The 17,898-nt window shown below is 41.7% G+C and overlaps 1 protein-coding gene across 2 annotated transcripts in view; it reads right to left on the bottom strand.

Annotated features, from left to right (window-relative positions):
• Positions 1-17,898, bottom strand: part of LOC106584691 (GRAM domain-containing protein 2A) — a 97,693-nt gene that overhangs the window by 22,090 nt on the left and 57,705 nt on the right. For both annotated transcript variants that reach the window (XM_014170191.3, XM_014170192.3), the window contains exons 4-8: positions 14,401-14,473; positions 11,172-11,275; positions 8,697-8,795; positions 2,816-2,887; positions 937-999 (exon numbers count right to left, since the gene is read on the bottom strand). In XM_014170191.3, coding sequence (XP_014025666.1) covers positions 937-999; positions 2,816-2,887; positions 8,697-8,795; positions 11,172-11,275; positions 14,401-14,473 — 411 coding nt within the window. The remainder of the gene's footprint in view (positions 1-936; positions 1,000-2,815; positions 2,888-8,696; positions 8,796-11,171; positions 11,276-14,400; positions 14,474-17,898) is intronic.

The raw sequence follows: 17,898 nt of genomic DNA on the forward strand, positions 1-17,898 counted from the left end.
GGTCGTCGTCGCTGGTCTACTAGCTGCCGCCGATCTGTGTTTCTGTGTTCATTGTGTTTTGTCTGTCTAGGTCCGCACCTGTTTTCGTTTCTGTCATTAGTGGGGGGGGGGGGGGGGGGGTATTTAGTTTGTTCCTTTGGGGTTGTGTGTTGTGCGGGATTGTTGGTTTGTCAGCGGGCAGTGGGGTTTTACGCTGTGGCCGTGTTTTTTTCTCCATCGTGCGTGATTTTCCCTTTGTGGATTACCTGTTTCCCTTTTGGGTATTGTGCACTCCCTGTGCCTTTTTGATCACCTAGTGTTTGGGTGTGAATAAACTTCGAGCTACTGGACAATATCTCCTGCATTTGACTCTGCTCCTTCCTCCTGCCCTAAGTACCCGTGACAGAGTAGTGTAGAGTATGGTAGTGTAGACGGGGGGGGGTGAGTAGGTAGGAGCTAGTGTAGTGTAGGAGGTATGGTAGTGTAGACTATAGTAGTGTAGTGTAGTGTAGTGTAGACTATAGTAGTGTAGAGGATGGTAGTGTAGAGTATGGTAGTGTAGACTATAGTGAGAGGTGAGTGGTAGGAGCTAGTGGTAGTGTAGACTATAGTAGTGTAGAGGATGGTAGTGTAGACTACAGTAGTGTAGAGTAGAGTAGTGTAGACTATAGTAGAGTAGTGTAGTGTAGTGTATACTATAGTAGTGTAGAGGATGGTAGTGTAGACTATAGTATTGTAGTGTAGTGTAGAGATGTGTAGAGTATGGTAGTGTAGACCATAGTAGTGTAGTGTAGAGTAGAGTAGTGTAGAGTATGGTAGTGTAGACTATAGTAGTGTAGTGTAGTGTAGAGTAGTGTAGAGTAGAGTAGAGTAGAGTAGTGTAGAGTAGAGTAGTGTAGAGTAGAGTAGTGTAGTGTAGTGTAGTGTAGTGTAGTGTAGAGTAGTGGCTGGGCTTACCATAGATAGTGAGCTAGGCTCCTCCAAGTATTGCTTCAGGCTAAGACTTTTCTTCCCATTCACCTATGGAGGAAAATAAGGGTACACTGTAACTGCACTTAAAGTAAATGTACGCATGATAAAGATAAGGACAACAAAACTTATTTCATTTAACTGTTGAAAGCGAGGAAGGAAAGAATAGGTAGGCTAATAACATTAGAGGAGATATTATGAAATTATAATTATACAAATTGGCCCTGTTATATTCTGTTCTGTTCTATATACCATGTTCTGTTATAATATCCACCCGGCACAGCCAGAAGAGGACTGGCCACCCCTCGTAGCCTGGCTCCTCTCTACCCAGCACAGCCAGAAGAGGACTGGCCACCCCTCAGAGCCTGGTTCCTCTCTACCCGGCACAGCCAGAAGAGGACTGGCCACCCCTCAGAGCCTGGTTCCTCTCTAGGTTTCTTCCTAGGTTTTGGCCTTTCTAGGGAGTTTTTCCTAGCCACCGTGCTTCTACACCTGCATTGCTTGCTGTTTGGGGTTTTAGGCTGGGTTTCTGTACAGCACTTTGAGATATCGGCTGATGTAAGAAGGGCTTTATGAATACATTTGATTGATTATATTTAAAAATGTGAATCAAATTCGCTAGCCTATACTTGTGACTTTGTAGGCCACACGTATCGCACCGAAATCAAATGTTCTCTCCCTGCTTTATCACGGTTTGAACGATGTGCGTAATTCCAGTCTGTATAATACAGTACAGTAATACAGTTCACTCAAAAAGATTAGCCTACTGGAGCTAGTTTCATTGATTTACCCAAGAGAGCATATAGCTAGCTACATCTATGGGCTTTTACTGTATATTTTTCTGTCGTTGTGTAATGTGTAGTATCATTGCCTATTTTTGGCCTTGGGCTCATTAAAAGTCTTTAATGTAGGGCTCATAACATGTATTTAATATATCAGGCTCAGGTACCAATCAGAATGGAATTTTCAGGGTGATCAAAGAGCTAATCAAATCCTGACATTTAAATGCTGTTTTGAATGACACTTCCGGTTTTGGCGGGAAATACCGAGTTACCCATGAGAAAAGTGATTTATTCTCGGGATACATTTGTAGAATACCGGGAAAATGTTAAACCCTAGTCTGGTGGGGTAAGTGTGTGTGTCAGAGCTGTGTGTAAGTTGACTATGCAAACAATTTGGAATTTCCAACACATGAATGTTTCTTATAAAAACAAGAAGTGATGCAGTCAGTCTCTCCTCAACTCATAGCCAAAATAGACTGGCATGCATAGTGTTAATATCATCCCTCTGATTACAATGAAGAGCAAGATGTGCTGCTCTGTTCTGGACCAGCTGCAGCTTAACTAGGTCTTTCTTTGCAGCACTTGACCACATGACTGGACAATAATCAAGATAAGATAAATCTAGAACCTGCAGGACCTGCTTTGTAAAGTGTGGTGTCAAAAAAGTAGAGCATCTCTTTATTACAGACAGACCTCTCCCCATCTTTACAACCATTAAATCTATATGTTTTGACCATGACAGTTTACAATCTAATGTAACACTAAGTCATTTAGTCTCCTCAACTTGTTCAATAGCCACACCATTCATTACCAGATTCAGCTGAGGTCTAGAACATAGGGAATGATTTGTACCAAATACAATGCTCTTAGTTTTAGAGATGTTCAGGACCAGTTTATTACTGGCCACCCATTCCAAAACATAACTACATTGTAACTACACTACATGACCTTAACAATGGTATCTCGTCATAGAGCTGTATTGCAAAACATTTCTAATGTAGCAGACACTTTCCCACAAAGTGTCCCACATGGGAATTGACCCCACAACCTTGAACCTTGTGGACCGCGAGGAGGTTATTTCTCACCTGAAGGTGTGTGCAGATCCTCCTGAGGACGTCGTAGACACTGTCTCGAGACAGCAAGGACACAAACACATACTGCAAGACAGAACAAGACACTAAAAAAAAACAACACAAACTCAAGCTCTATAGTAGTCTAGAACTCAAACTCTATAGTAGTCTAGAACTCAAGCTCTATTGTAGTCTAGAACTCAAGCTCTATAGTAGTCTAGAACTCAAACTCTATAGTAGTCTAGAACTCAAGCTCTATAGTAGTCTAGAACTCAAGCTCTATTGTAGTCTAGAACTCAAGCTCTATAGTAGTCTAGAACTCAAACTCTATCGTAGTCTAGAACTCAAGCTCTATTGTAGTCTAGAACTCAAGCTCTATAGTAGTCTAGAACTCAAGCTCTATAGTAGTCTAGAACTTAAGCTCTATAGTAGTCTAGAACTCAAACTCTATAGTAGTCTAGAACTCAAGCTCTATAGTAGTCTAGAACTCAAGCTCTATAGTAGTCTAGAACTCAAACTCTATAGTAGTCTAGAACTTAAACTCTATAGTAGTCTAGAACTTAAACTCTATAGTAGTCTAGAACTTAAACTCTATAGTAGTCTAGAACTTAAGCTCTATAGTAGTCTAGAACTCAAACTCTATAGTAGTCTAGAACTCAAGCTCTATAGTAGTCTAGAACTCAAACTCTATAGTAGTCTAGAACTTAAACTCTATAGTAGTCTAGAACTCAAACTCTATAGTAGTCTAGAACTCAAACTCTATAGTAGTCTAGAACTTAAACTCTATAGTAGTCTAGAACTTAAACTCTATAGTAGTCTAGAACTTAAACTCTATAGTAGTCTAGAACTTAAACTCTATAGTAGTCTAGAACTTAAACTCTATAGTAGTCTAGAACTTAAGCTCTATAGTAGTCTAGAATTTAAGCTCTATAGTAGTCTAGAACTTAAGCTCTATAGTAGTCTAGAACTCAAACTCTATAGTAGTCTAGAACTTAAGCTCTATAGTAGTCTAGAACTTAAGTTCTATTGTAGTCTAAAACTTAAGCTCTATAGTAGTCTAGAACTTAAACTCTATAGTAGTCTAGAACTCAAGCTCTATAGTAGTCTAGAACTTAAGCTCTATAGTAGTCTAGAACTTAAGTTCTATTGTAGTCTAAAACTTATGCTCTATAGTAGTCTAGAACTTAAACTCTATAGTAGTCTAGAACTTAAGCTCTATAGTAGTCTAGAACTTAAACTCTACTATCTTTGAATAGTCTATTAAAGAAGATATGAAGATGCACAGGTTACCAACAAAGTTTGATTTCTCACTTTCCAACTGACACCTTTATGACATGGAATGACAAAGTAGCTTCAGGAAATCCAGCTTTGATAGATAAAAGACTGTGTATATAGTAAGTGTTAACCATTCATTGACCCAAGTCTCCTAATCAGCTCCTCCAATTCCTCCAAAACAAAACAAAGCCAGGTGGCAGCCAGGAGCGTTAGCTGTTGTCACTAAGGTCCATAAAACCACATAAAGGTGTTTGACCCAGAACAAGACCAGACTATTGAGTTAACCCTATCAGTCCAGAACGCCAGTAAAGAACGGCTTTTCATTTATCATACTTTCATTTATCTGCATGCCCAGCCCTTATATTTTAGCCTCACAATTAAGTGGTTTACCATTTTATTTTCTGGACAACCAGGGCTACAAGTAACAATTTGACATAAACAGTTGAATTCATGAGTTGTATTGACAAAGGCCAATACAAAAATAAGGTCTGACAAAGCAAAAACCTGATCAAAATGAATTTATATGAATGCTGTAAGTACAGATATGGTTTGCTCAGTGGAAAATGAATATCCAACTACTCAGTGACAACTCTGTGGAGTTTGTGACATCAACTATGTGAGCTTATTACAGTATTATAGACATTATGTCCTGGGATTTCCTATGATCTTCCATGTAGAAGAACCCCTTACAGTATTATAGACATTATGTCCTGGGATTTCATATGATCTTCCATGTAGGAGAACCCCTTACAGTATTATAGACATTATGTCCTGGGATTTCATATGATCTTCCATGTAGAAGAACCCCTTACAGTATTATAGACACTATGTCCTGGGATTTCATATGATCTTCCATGTAGAAGAACCCCTTACAGTATTATAGACATTATGTCCTGGGATTTCATATGATCTTCCATGTAGAAGAACCCCTTACAGTATTGTAGACATTATGTCCTGGGATTTCATATGATCGTCTATGTAGAAGAACCCCTTACAGTATTATAGACACTATGTCCTGGGATTTCCTATGATCTTCCATGTAGAATAACCCCTTACAGTATTATAGACACTATGACCTGGGATTTACTATGGTCTATGTAGAAGAACCCCTTAACGACTCTTGTGTAGCTTGTTAGTGTCATAGAGCAAAACACGTGTGTGGTCGTGGGGGTCTCAGCTTTTCATAGATAGTTTTCATTAGTTTGTAGTTCAAACCATATAGACACTACAGATGTTTTTGTAACAAGACCTGGCCCCGGGCCCCTTCAGGATCCGCCCTTGGCTCACACGCACCGCTCTAGCTTAGCCCTGTACAAGCCGATTTATGCGGAGGCTCCGACCAGTGGCGGTCGGTTCCGTTTAAGATGAGGGAGGACAATCATTTATTTTATGAGCATGGCCTTATTTCTATAAAGGCACATTGGATGACTGTCATTCATATTACATTCACCCAGTTCAATGTAACATTGATATATTTAGGCTACTACATGATACTCAAAGTTCCCTATACCCATCATGAGGTTGAATTAAAGTTTACAACGTAGGTGCACAAGTTGAAATATTTTTTTTTGTAATCAAGGTGAAAGACAGTGACATTCAATACCGCCTTGCTGGGAGACGAGAAGCAAGTACAGGGAGTGAACATTTAATGGATAACAGACAAGAAACAAACAAGGACAGCGTCTGGACAGGGGAAACCATAACGACATCAATGCTGACACGGGGAACAAACTGAGGAGCAGACAGATATTGCGGGGCAATCAACAAAGTAATGGAGTCCTGGTGAGTCCAACATTGCAAAGATGCGTGTAATGATGGTGATAGGTTTACGTAATGATGGTCTGCCTGGTTCCCTTGAGCACCAGAGAGGGGGAGCGGGAGCAGGTGTGACACATCTAGCTGATCTACGGTGTAATCATTAGTCCAACAGTTGCAAATGATAGTTTCTATTGGACAAATTCAGGTATGTTTATCCCGGTTTCGTTCGTTTTCCAACAGAATCGGTGGGATGAATACAGCCCTGATCACACTCAAACACAGTTCACTTTCATAGCAGCCACATACAAACAGCACGATCACTTTGCTCATTGTAATTCCTTCTCGCATCTACACGCTCTCCTCCTCTCTCATCTTTTTCCTTCGCTTAGGAAAAAAACCTTTTTTAGCAGTTATACCGGCGGGCCCTGGTGGCAATAAATTCATAAATCCAAAATCGTACCTTGACTTGGAAGAGTTCCAGTGTTGGATAGCTATAGCCAGCTAGCTAACAACGTTTGAGCCGGTATTTGAGTAGGCTAGCTAGCTAAGTAAGTGAAAAAAATAGAGCTAGCTACATTATATTTAGTTCTATCTTGTTCTCTCCCTCTCTCTTATACCGTTCATTAATTTTGAAGAAATGTATTTGTTCAAAAATGTTCAACTATTGTCTTTCTCTCTATTTGAGTCAACTACTCACCACATTTTATGCACTGCAGTGCTAGCTGTAGCTTATGCTTTCAGTACTAGATTCATTCTCTGATCCTTTAAATAGTTGGACAAGAGCTCTGATAGGTTGGAGGACGTCCTCCAGAAGTTGTATTATTACTATGGAAGTCCATGGAAGGGACTGAGAACATGAGCTTCCTAGGTTTTGTATTGAAGTCAATGTACCCAGAGGAGGATGGAAACTAGCTGTCCTCCAGCTACACCATGGTGCTACCCTACAGAGTGCTGTTGAGGCTACTGTTGACCTTCATTGCAAAACAGTGTGTTTTAGTCAATTATTTGGTGACGTGAATATATTTAGTATAGTTTTATTAAAGAATTATAGCTTTTTTAATGTTTCACTATTTACATTTTTATGAAATTCACTGAGGAGGATGGTCCTCCCCTTCCTCCTCTGAGGAGCCTCCACTGCTCCGTACAGAGGGTGTGATGCAATTGCGGAGTCTCCGGAGGCTGTCGGAGGCCAAATCGAGCTCCGAACGGCAAAGCTATGTGCCTCCCAAACTTTGGTTGACGGTAAATAGGGCGGTACATCCTGTATAAACACAAACTCACTTCCTTGACAACAAACATGGAGAACTTTGACGACAGGCTATCAGAACAAGTTCACTAATAAAATACATCTTTATGATACCTCGTCTAGGGATTTCTAAGACACAAACATTTGTTTGAACTCCTGGAAAGAGATCAGGGAGGTAATATGGATTGATGCAGTAAAGAGGTCAATGGAATGAAGACTGTGGGGAATAGAAGGACACTGGAGTGGCACACATTCAACAAATCTGTTAAAACATTCAAGTGACTGTTAAATGCTAACTCCCGTTCGTATAAGCTGGTAGCATAGCTAGCATACAGAAATCAGAGGTGGTTGTCAAAGTAGTTTTTACCTGTAATGCAGTTGATGACGAAGACATGAACATGTATTGGGGTTGACATCCATACAAGCATTTTTACTTCAACATAGTGTGAAATACACAAATAAACAATAGCCTAAATGTAGACTAATTTTGCTGGGGGGCAATGGGGAGATTCGGGATGGAGAGGCAGCCTTTTTACTTCATGCTATTTTGGCTGAGTTCCTATGTCAAGCACCGGGAAACGGACTCCAACATCTAAGAAGAGGTAAGGTCCTGTCTTTTCATTTAGCCAGTTGCTTGTAATTAGCTGGATGCCTATAGAGATTAGCCCTGAATCACTACGAGTGGTGTGGTTCAGACCAATTTATTGGATGCGTATGACAGCTCCACAAAGCGCAAGAAGTACGAAAGCTCTGACTTCTGCAGAGGCCGCATCGCCGTAAATGCTGTACGGCTATTGCAGACGCGGATTGGCCATAAACAACTGTCTGAAGCTCAAACACACAATGTTTAAAGGGCGTTAGAAGTCCAAATCTCACCAGCGTCGTGGTGGGACTCAATGGGTTAACATTCCAAACTAAACACTAACAGCCTGATCCCTGTTCATTCCTTTACAAGGAGACTACTCAAACACCTTTGAAGAACTGGAAGGTCAACGTGGCTCTGACATTTGACTTTTAACCTGTCGTATGTTCTCAACTCAAAGCAGTGTCTGTTGAGAACCAAATATACAGTACGTCCGCTGTGTTGCGCTAGCAGACTTTCCTCTGACTGAACCAGTCAAACAGACAGCGTGGATCCTCTACCTTTGGACCACCGGGAGGATTGCTTCATTTGAAGTTGTGACTGACATTAACCCTCCTCCTGTGCTACCACATGTGCTGACTAGGTTACATTCTGTTTGGTTCAGGTGTTCTCAAACACGCTATTTCATGTTGTTGAGTGTGGCTGTTAGCTTCATTAGGCTGACTACCTGACTATCTGGTTGTTAGCCTTGCTACCCGGTTGTTAGCCTGGCTTTCTGGTTGTTAGCCTGGATACCTGGTTGTTAGCCTAGCTTCCTTGTTAGCCTGCCTACCTGGTTGTTAGCCTACGCTTCCTTGTTGCAAGCCTGGCTACCCGGTTGTAAGCCTGGCTTTCTGGTTGTTAGCTGTCTGCTATCTGTATGCTAGCTGTCTGCTATCTGTATGCTAGCTGTATATAGTACTAACTGTCTGTGAGCGGTATAGCCCTATTGCATTGTACTGCTTTGTACTACACTGTTGTGTACTGTAGTGTACCTTCTGGCTGGTGTCCACGGTGATGGCCAACCCGTTGGGTACCAGGCCTGCCGTCCTGTGCTTCTTCACCAGCCGTACTGACACCACCGGAATGGCAACCTGTAAAGGAAAAGCAGCAACATGGTCACCAGCTGCAGCTCATAGCATCCCTTTATTCCCTTAGTGAGACAGTTAACATTAGGAGTAAGACACATTGAGACACTGTAACAGTAATGTTGTTAGTTACACATTGAGACACAGTAACGTTGTTAGTTACACATTGAGACACAGTAACAGTAATGTTGTTAGTTACAGATTGAGACACAGTAATGTTGTTAGTTACAGATTGAGACACAGTAATGTTGTTAGTTACAGATTGAGACACAGTAATGTTGTTAGTTACAGATTGAGACACAGTGATGTTGTTAGTTACACATTGAGACACAGTAATGTTGTTAGTTACATATTGAGACACAGTAATGTTGTTAGTTACACATTGAGACACAGTAACATTGTTAGTTACACATTCAGACACAGTAACAGTAATGTTGTTAGTTACACATTGAGACACAGTAATGTTGTTAGTTACACATTGAGACACAGTAACAGTAACATTGTTAGTTACACATTCAGACACAGTAATGTTGTTAGTTACACATTGAGACACAGTAACAGTAACATTGTTAGTTACACATTGAGACACAGTAATGTTGTTAGTTACACATTGAGACACAGTAACAGTAATGTTGTTAGTTACACATTGAGACACAGTAATGTTGTTAGTTACACATTGAGACACAGTAACGTTGTTAGTTACACATTGAGACACAGTAATGTTGCTAGTTACACATTCAGACACAGTAACAGTAATGTTGTTAGTTACACATTGAGACACAGTAATGTTGCTAGTTACACATTCAGACACAGTAACAGTAATGTTGTTAGTTACACATTGAGACACAGTAATGTTGTTAGTTACACATTGAGACACAGTAACAGTAATGTTGTTAGTTACACATTGAGACACAGTAATGTTGTTAGTTACACATTGAGACACACAGTAATGTTGTTAGTTACACATTGAGACACTGTAACATTAACATTAGCCTGGCGTAGGCACAGGACACGTTAGCCATGTGACATTTCCGCTAAACCCCAGAACCCTGAGACTTTGTTCCCATCTAAAGAAAGAGGGAGCAGAACGGCTCAAAACAAACAAGAGTGAAAAAAGGAACAAATAAAGGTTTAGTCAAGCTGGAGTGTACACACACGGTGAGTGATAACTAGCTGGGGTTTCAGGGTGAGTTGACACTGCATGTGCTTTCTCTTCAGACACTTCAATTGACTGGCTGGTTATTGGTCAGGAAGACCATTGGTCAGGAAGACCATTGGTCAGGAAGACCATTGGTCAGGAAGACCATTGGTCAGGAGACCATTGTCAGGAAGACCATTGGTCAGGAAGACCATGAGAATAGAGTAACCATACTCATGTTATGTAGTTATCAATTCAATAGAATGATGTTATTCATCGGAATACAATACAAATATTATGTAATTGAAAAGCATAGGCCTAGACTTTGATCTGGATACACATTTGAAATAAGTAAATTACTTCCAAATATCCTTTCCTCTTGAAAACCTTTTAACACTTGACTGTGTATGTGACCAACAATTGTATTATTCAGACCTTAATTTCACTTTGCTCCTACCTTTTATGTTGTATTCCCAGATGTCATGAAAGTAATGATTTGTAAATAAGGAAATTGGGTCTCAACTGAATTTCCCTAACTGTAAATGAAGTCAAAATCTCGTAAAACAGTTTGCTGTTCAATGAATAACCTGGCTACCACGTCACTTTATTGTACTGTATTTGAATACCTGCATCAAACACACGAAGTACACACGGCATATCTCATGTTGAACATTTCCCCTGTAAAAAAACAATTCCCAGCTCAACTTGACATTAAAAGGGTTATACGGCTGTCCCCATAGGAGAACCCTTTTTGGTTCTACGTAGAACCCTTTTTGGTTCCACGTAGAACCCTCTGTGGAAAGGGTTCTACATGGAACCCAAAATAGTCCTACCTGGAACCAAAAAGGGCCCTTAAAGGGTTCTCCTATGGGGACAGCCAAAGAACCCTTTAAGGTTCTAGATAGCAGTTTTATTTCTAAGAGTGTACTATACAATAAAGAGAAAACCTGCATGTAGTGAGATTCATTTGAATGTCTTTTGTGTTCAGGCATCTTTATTCTCTATTCAAAAGAGAGAAACCTTCAGCAATTGAACAGAGAGACATCCATTTATCTTGAATGAGTCAATGGAAAACATGGAGGTCAAGTCCAGAAAGAAAACCTGTTATCAACTGAAATGATCGTACCGACAAGTGTTGTACTCCATGATAAGTCTACTCCCTCTTTTCATTGTTAGAAGAAAAGAAGCCATTTTGTGTCAAGGCTGAGGGCAGTTGCAATTCCCACTGGAACATCACCACTCACCTTGATGTCCTTCCCAAAGAGGTTGGCATAGAAACACAGCCAGTTGCGGGAGATGTAGAGGCGACCCTGAAGTAGGATGTCTCGGAGGAGAGCGCAGGAATACACTGGGAATGGGAAAAAGACACCATAACATTTGGAATAACATAGAGATGCATTATAATACTGATCTATTTCATTCAACACACCAGAGGGAGGATGCACAGAGCTGGAGACTAGCCTCGGGACTAGCTGTGTGTCTTCACATGACAGATTGACCCGGTGAATCCAGGTGAAAGCTATGATCCCTTATTGAAGTCACCTGTTAAATACACTTCAAATCAGGGAAGGAGACGGGTTAAAGATGGATTTTAAAGCCTTGAGATAATTGAGAGATGGATTGTGTATGTGTGCCATTCAGAGGGTGAATGGGAAATACAACATCTTTCAGTGCCTTTGAACAGGGTATGGTAGTAGATGCCAGGCACACCGGTTTGTGTCAAGAACTGCACCGCTGCTGGGTTTTTCACTCTCAACAGTTTCCCGTGTGTATCAAGAATGGTCCACCACCCAAAGGACATCCAGCTAACTTGACACAACTGTGGGAAGCATTGGAGTCAACATGGACCAGGAGGGTGGTAACAAATTAGAAAGAGAGATATAATTAAAGAGGGATTAAGGAAGATGGAGGGAGACTGACAGATTGTGAAGCGTGATTCATCACTTCAGAGAACTCGTTTTCAAAGCTCCAGAGTCCAATGGTGGTGAGCTTTACACCACTCCAGCCGACACTTGGCATTGCGCATGGTGATCTTAGGCTTGTGTGCGACTGCTCGGCCATGGAAACCCATTTCATGAAGCTCCCGACGAACAGTTCTTATGCTGACATTGCTTCCAGAGGCAGTTTGGAACTAGGTACTGAGTGTTGCAACCAAGGACAGATGATTTGTACGCGCTACGCTCTTCAGCACTCGGCGGTGCCGTTCTGTGAGCTTGTGTGGCCTACCACTTCGCGGCTGAGCCGTAGTTGCTCCTAGACGTTTCCACTTCACAATAACACCACTTACAGTTGACCGGGGCAGCTCTAGCAGAGCAGAAATTTGACGACCTGACTTGTTGGAAAGGTGGCATCCTATGAAGGTGCCACGTTGAAAGTCACTGAGCTCTTCAGTACGGGTCCTTCTACTGACAAGGTTTGTCTATGGAGATTGCATGGCTGTGTGCTCGATTTTATACACCTGTCAGCAACGGGTGTGGCTGAAATAACCTAATATATACAGTATATAGTGCCTTTCGAAATACCATGGTATGCGGTATAAACGGTATTTCGCCCAAGCCCAAGCCTACGCTGAAGCCTGAACGTTGTGAAGCCTGAACGCAGTGAAGCCTGAACACTGAAGCCTGAAAGCTGTGAAGCCTGAACACTGAGGAGCCTGAACACTGAGGAGCCTGAACACCGAGGAGCCTGAATACTGAGGAGCCTGAACACTGAGGAGCCTGAATACTGAGGAGCCTGAACGCTGTGAAGCCAAGAACACTGTGATGCCTCCTGCTCCCAACAGACTCCTGAAAGTGATTTGAAATGAAAAAGGGAATTGATTGAGTCAGGTTCAAGTCACATAAGTCCAAATTGATTTGTAGCCTACCTTTTTAATGTCCATATCACATAAATGAAAGTGTTGCAATTAAAGATGAATACATCTCAGTCATTGTATTGTAGCTATACAGGACCTAACTTAGTGTACTGTACAATCAACCTCTGCACATTGGAGTGGATATTGGATCATAGACAGTACACTGTTAAAATGGAGTGCTTTGTAACACCCAAAACGAATGGCAACTGAGCTGCCACCAACTTGAAGGAGACGAAAACCTTAACTTATTATTGAAACACATCCTCCTGAGATGTTTGGAAATATGTAAGACCACTTACTCAAGTGGACTCGGAACATTAGCAGAAAAGTTTGAAAACACTATTTTGTTTTTTTGAGTCCTGTCTAGTGCAGAATTATATACCTTCTCTTTTAGTGTTGTTTCCTCTCTCTAAAAGCTTCTAAACATCATTATGATGATTTTGAATCCTGTCTAATGCAGAATTACATCCCTTTGTCTGGTGTCTTAATGTTTAACATTGTTATGTATTTGATAATTTGCCATTCTATACCGTTTTGGCAGGCATTGTCAAGCCGTGTTCAAAGTGCCAGCAGTAACTGGATGTTGACCTGCAAGAAATTAGGACTTTGCACTCTCCACTGACAATCATAAATGTGGGAATTGGTGCTGTGCTCATTGAACGTCAATTTGCCTGACGGTTTTGATAGCTGTTTATCACGATCCATTACACCTCATGGAACGACACGCTGCCTAATACTAATATAGAAATATACTTTTCCTTCTTCAAACATGTATACAATATTGTGTGAAAGAATCATGAAGTCTAAACATTTTTGAATTACCCACAATCCTCTAAAAACAGAGTCACGTGGCAAGATAGGAAATGCAAGGAGATTAAAACCAAAGAACTCCAATGAGTTCAATCCCTCTATTGTCTCTCTTTTGTTAACCTTAATGAAAGATACAGGTACTTACATTTTGAGCAACATATTAAGATGGATTTACATTATTTTGGTAAAATTAAATGAACAAATCACTGAAAATGCCATGCATAACTTATTTCTAATATATTTTGAAATAGGTATGACATGACAGAGGTGATACAGATAGGTGGGAGAAACAGATTGAAGGGTTGGAGCTGGGAATTGAACCCCCGGTCGTCAGTGGTGGGGAGAGGGGTGACCTTTCTAAACCGGGTGTGTTACCACTAGACCACGGGCAGCCAAGTCACCTGTGATACAAGTCAGTATTCAACGTCCATCCATGTCTGAGGACGTCGGGAGATGATGTGGAAACCGGCCACTAGGGGAAACAGTGAGCGCCGTTACCTTTAAGTAGGCTTTGGTTTTGCTAGGGTTTTGTGTACGGGGACGGTGGATAGGCCTATCCCAAACCTTAACCCTTACCTTAACTATTCTGAGTTAATGCCTAACCTTAAGAATTCAGAATGAATGCCTAAACTTAACCTTGAACGATACAGACATGTACAGTAACAAGACATTTCAAAATGTGACGTTTGAGAAACACGGATGAACGTCTAATTCTGACATGAGACTGTGAGAGCTAGTTGCATCATAGACATACAGTAGTATTGGATATTGGATCAGTGTAAGAGGAATAGATAGTCTCCCTGACCTACCTTTCATAAGGATCTCCTCCTTGGGGACGCTCTGGAACAGCTTGTGGTACTGGGAGTTGTACTTGCTGACGGTCTGTTAGGGGGAGACATGGGTAAGACGGGGGCACAGGGGTACGATGGAGGAGACGGGGGTGAGACAGGGTAAGATGGGGGAGTGGGAGACAGGGGTGAGATAGGGTGAGACAGGAGAGGTGGGTGAGGTTCCTTTCAGAAAATGTCCACTCACTGTTTTACTTCTCCCAAAAAGAATCCTGTCACACTGTGTTGTGTTCCAACTCAGACACACTTCCTGTGTCACACTGTGTTGTGTTCCAACTCAGACACACTTCCTGTGTCACACTGTGTTGTGTTCCAACTCAGACACACTTCCTGTGTCACACTGTGTTGTGTTCTACCTCAGACACACTTCCTGTGTCACACTGTGTTGTGTTCCAACTCAGACACACTTCCTGTGTCACACTGTGTTGTGTTCCAACTCAGACACACTTCCTGTGTCACACTGTGTTGTGTTCTAACTCAGACACACTTCCTTTGTCACACTGTGTTGTGTTCCAACTCAGACACACTTCCTGTGTCACACTGTGTTGTGTTCCAACTCAGACACACTTCCTGTGTCACACTGTGTTGTGTTCCAACTCAGACACACTTCCTGTGTCACACTGTGTTGTGTTCTAACTCAGACACACTTCCTGTGTCACACTGTGTTGTGTTCCAACTCAGACACACTTCCTGTGTCACACTGTGTTGTGTTCCAACTCAGACACACTTCCTGTGTCACACTGTGTTGTGTTCTAACTCAGACACACTTCCTGTGTCACACTGTGTTGTGTTCTAACTCAGACACACTTCCTGTGTCACACTGTGTTGTGTTCTAACTCAGACACACTTCCTGTGTCACACTGTGTTGTGTTCTAACTCAGACACACTTCCTGTGTCACACTGTTATGTTCTAACTCAGACACACTTCCTGTGTCACACTGTGTTGTGTTCCAACTCAGACACACTTCCTGTGTCACACTGTGTTGTGTTCTAACTCAGACACACTTCCTGTGTCACACTGTGTTATGTTCTAACTCAGACACACTTCCTGTGTCACACTGTGTTGTGTTCCAACTCAGACACACTTCCTGTGTCACACTGTGTTATGTTCTAACTCAGACACACTTCCTGTGTCACACTGTGTTGTGTTCTAACTCAGACACACTTCCTGTGTCACACTGTGTTATGTTCTAACTCAGACACACTTCCTGTGTCACACTGTGTTATGTTCTAACTCAGACACACTTCCTGTGTCACACTGTGTTGTGTTCTAACTCAGACACACTTCCTGTGTCACACTGTGTTGTGTTCTAACTCAGACACACTTCCTGTGTCACACTGTGTTATGTTCTAACTCAGACATACTTCCTGTGTCACACTGTGTTGTGACCTGATCTCTTCCTGTGTAACATCTAACAGTGCTCCCTTCCCTTCTCTGTAGTGGTGTGACAGACAATCCCTTCCCCTCTGTGTCTCAGCCTGGGTTATAATTGAGGCTAGAGCAAAGACAGTACAGTATGAAATGAAGATAGGTTAAAACGGCTTCTCCAATAGAAATTCCAGATCACACTTGTCGGCGATGTCATGGCGGTGTTGGCTAGCTGAGCTCATGAGTAGAAACACGTCATCGGGGCTAACGGTCATCTCGTGCAGAACTGTGCATGTGAAGGCCGTTAAATCAAAGGCATCTTTCCATATAAAGTTGTTGGTTTTTTTTACTAAAAAATGAAAACGTTTCAGGTTGTCACTTTCACGAGGTTGTAGTAATAACATGTTCTACTTCAGACATTTTGGTTCGGATCTAGGTTGGGCCTTTAGATTTCGAACAAATGAACAACGAAAGAATAATTTTTCACTTCTCTCATTGATTTCTCAAACACCAAACTCTGGCCTGGTCTGCTTGGTCTATTTCGCAAGCGTTTCAGGAAGTCTTGCGATGGTGCGCTTCTGGGTTAAGAAACTCTGTGGCTAGGCACTCAGCCTTGGTTATAATGGAGGCTAGACAGAAATAGTAACTCCTTTGCTGGAAACGTCTGTGGGTGATTTCCATGTGATAAATAGCCCTGTGTGTGCGTGTGTGTGCATGTGTGTACGTGCGTGTGTGCGTGTATGTGTGTGGTTGTGTGGTATAAGACTGTGAGAAGGCTATTTAAATCATAAGTCATATATGGTGTGTGTGTGTGTGTGTGTGTGTGTGTGTGTGTGTGTGTGTGTGTGTGTGTGTGTGTGTGTGTGTGTGTGTGTGTGTGTGTGTGTGTACGTACAGTACAAGTCAAAAGTTTGACTGGTACTGTACTCATTCAAGGGTTTTTCTTTATTTTTACTATTTTCTACATTGTAGAATAATAGCAAAGACATCAAAACTATGAAATAACACACATGGAATCATGTAGTAACCAAAAAAATGTTAAACAAATCTATAATATATTTTATATTTGAGATTCTTCAAAGTCGCCACCCTTTGCTTTGATGACAGCTTTGCACACTCTTGGTATTCTCTCAACCAGCTTCATGAAGTATTCACCTGGAATGCATTTCAATTAACAGGTGTGCCTTGTTAATTTGTGGAATTTCTTTCCTTCTTAATGTGTTTGAGCCAATCAGTTGTGTTGTGACATGGTAGGGGTGGTATACAGAAGATAGCCCTATTTGATAAAAGACCAAGTCCATATTATGGCAAGAACAGCTCACATAAGCAAAGAGAAATGACAGTCCATCATTACTTTAAGACATGAAGGTCAGTCAATACGGTCGCAAGTGCAGTCGCAAAAACCATCAAGCGCTATGATGAAACTGTCTCTCATGAGGACCGCCACAGGAAAGGAAGACCCAGAATTACCTCTGCTGCAGAGGACATGTTCATTAGACTTACCAGCCTCAGAAATCAGTAATTAACTGCACCTCAGATTGCAACTCACAGAGTTCAAGTAACAGACATCTCAACATCAGCTGTTCAGAGGAGACTGTGTGAATCAGGCCTTCATGGCCGAGTTGCTACAAATAAACCACTACTAAAGGACACCAATAAGAAGAAGAGACTTGCTTCGGCCAAGAAACAAGAGCAAGACTCGTGGAAATATGTCCTTTGGTCTGATGAGTCCAAATTTGAGTTTTTTGGTTCCAACCGCCGTGTCTTTGTGAGACACAGAGTAGGTGAACGGATGATCTCCGCATGTGTGGTTCCCACCATGAAACATGGAGGAGGAGTTGTGATGGTGTGGGGGTGCTTTGCTGGTGACACTGTCTGTGATTTATTTAGAATTCAAGGCACACTTAACCAGCATGGCTACCACAGCATTCTGCAGTGATACGCCATCCCATCTGGTTTGCACTTAGTGGGACTATAATTTGCTTTTCAACAGGTCAATGACCCAAAACACACCTCCAGGCTGTGTAAGGGCTATTTGACCAAGAAGGAGAGTGCTGCATCAGATGACCTGGCCTCCACAATCACACAAC

The sequence above is a fragment of the Salmo salar genome, chromosome 23 (assembly GCF_965601325.2).
Source record: "Salmo salar chromosome 23, fSalSal1, whole genome shotgun sequence".
Lineage (NCBI taxonomy): Eukaryota > Metazoa > Chordata > Actinopteri > Salmoniformes > Salmonidae > Salmo > Salmo salar.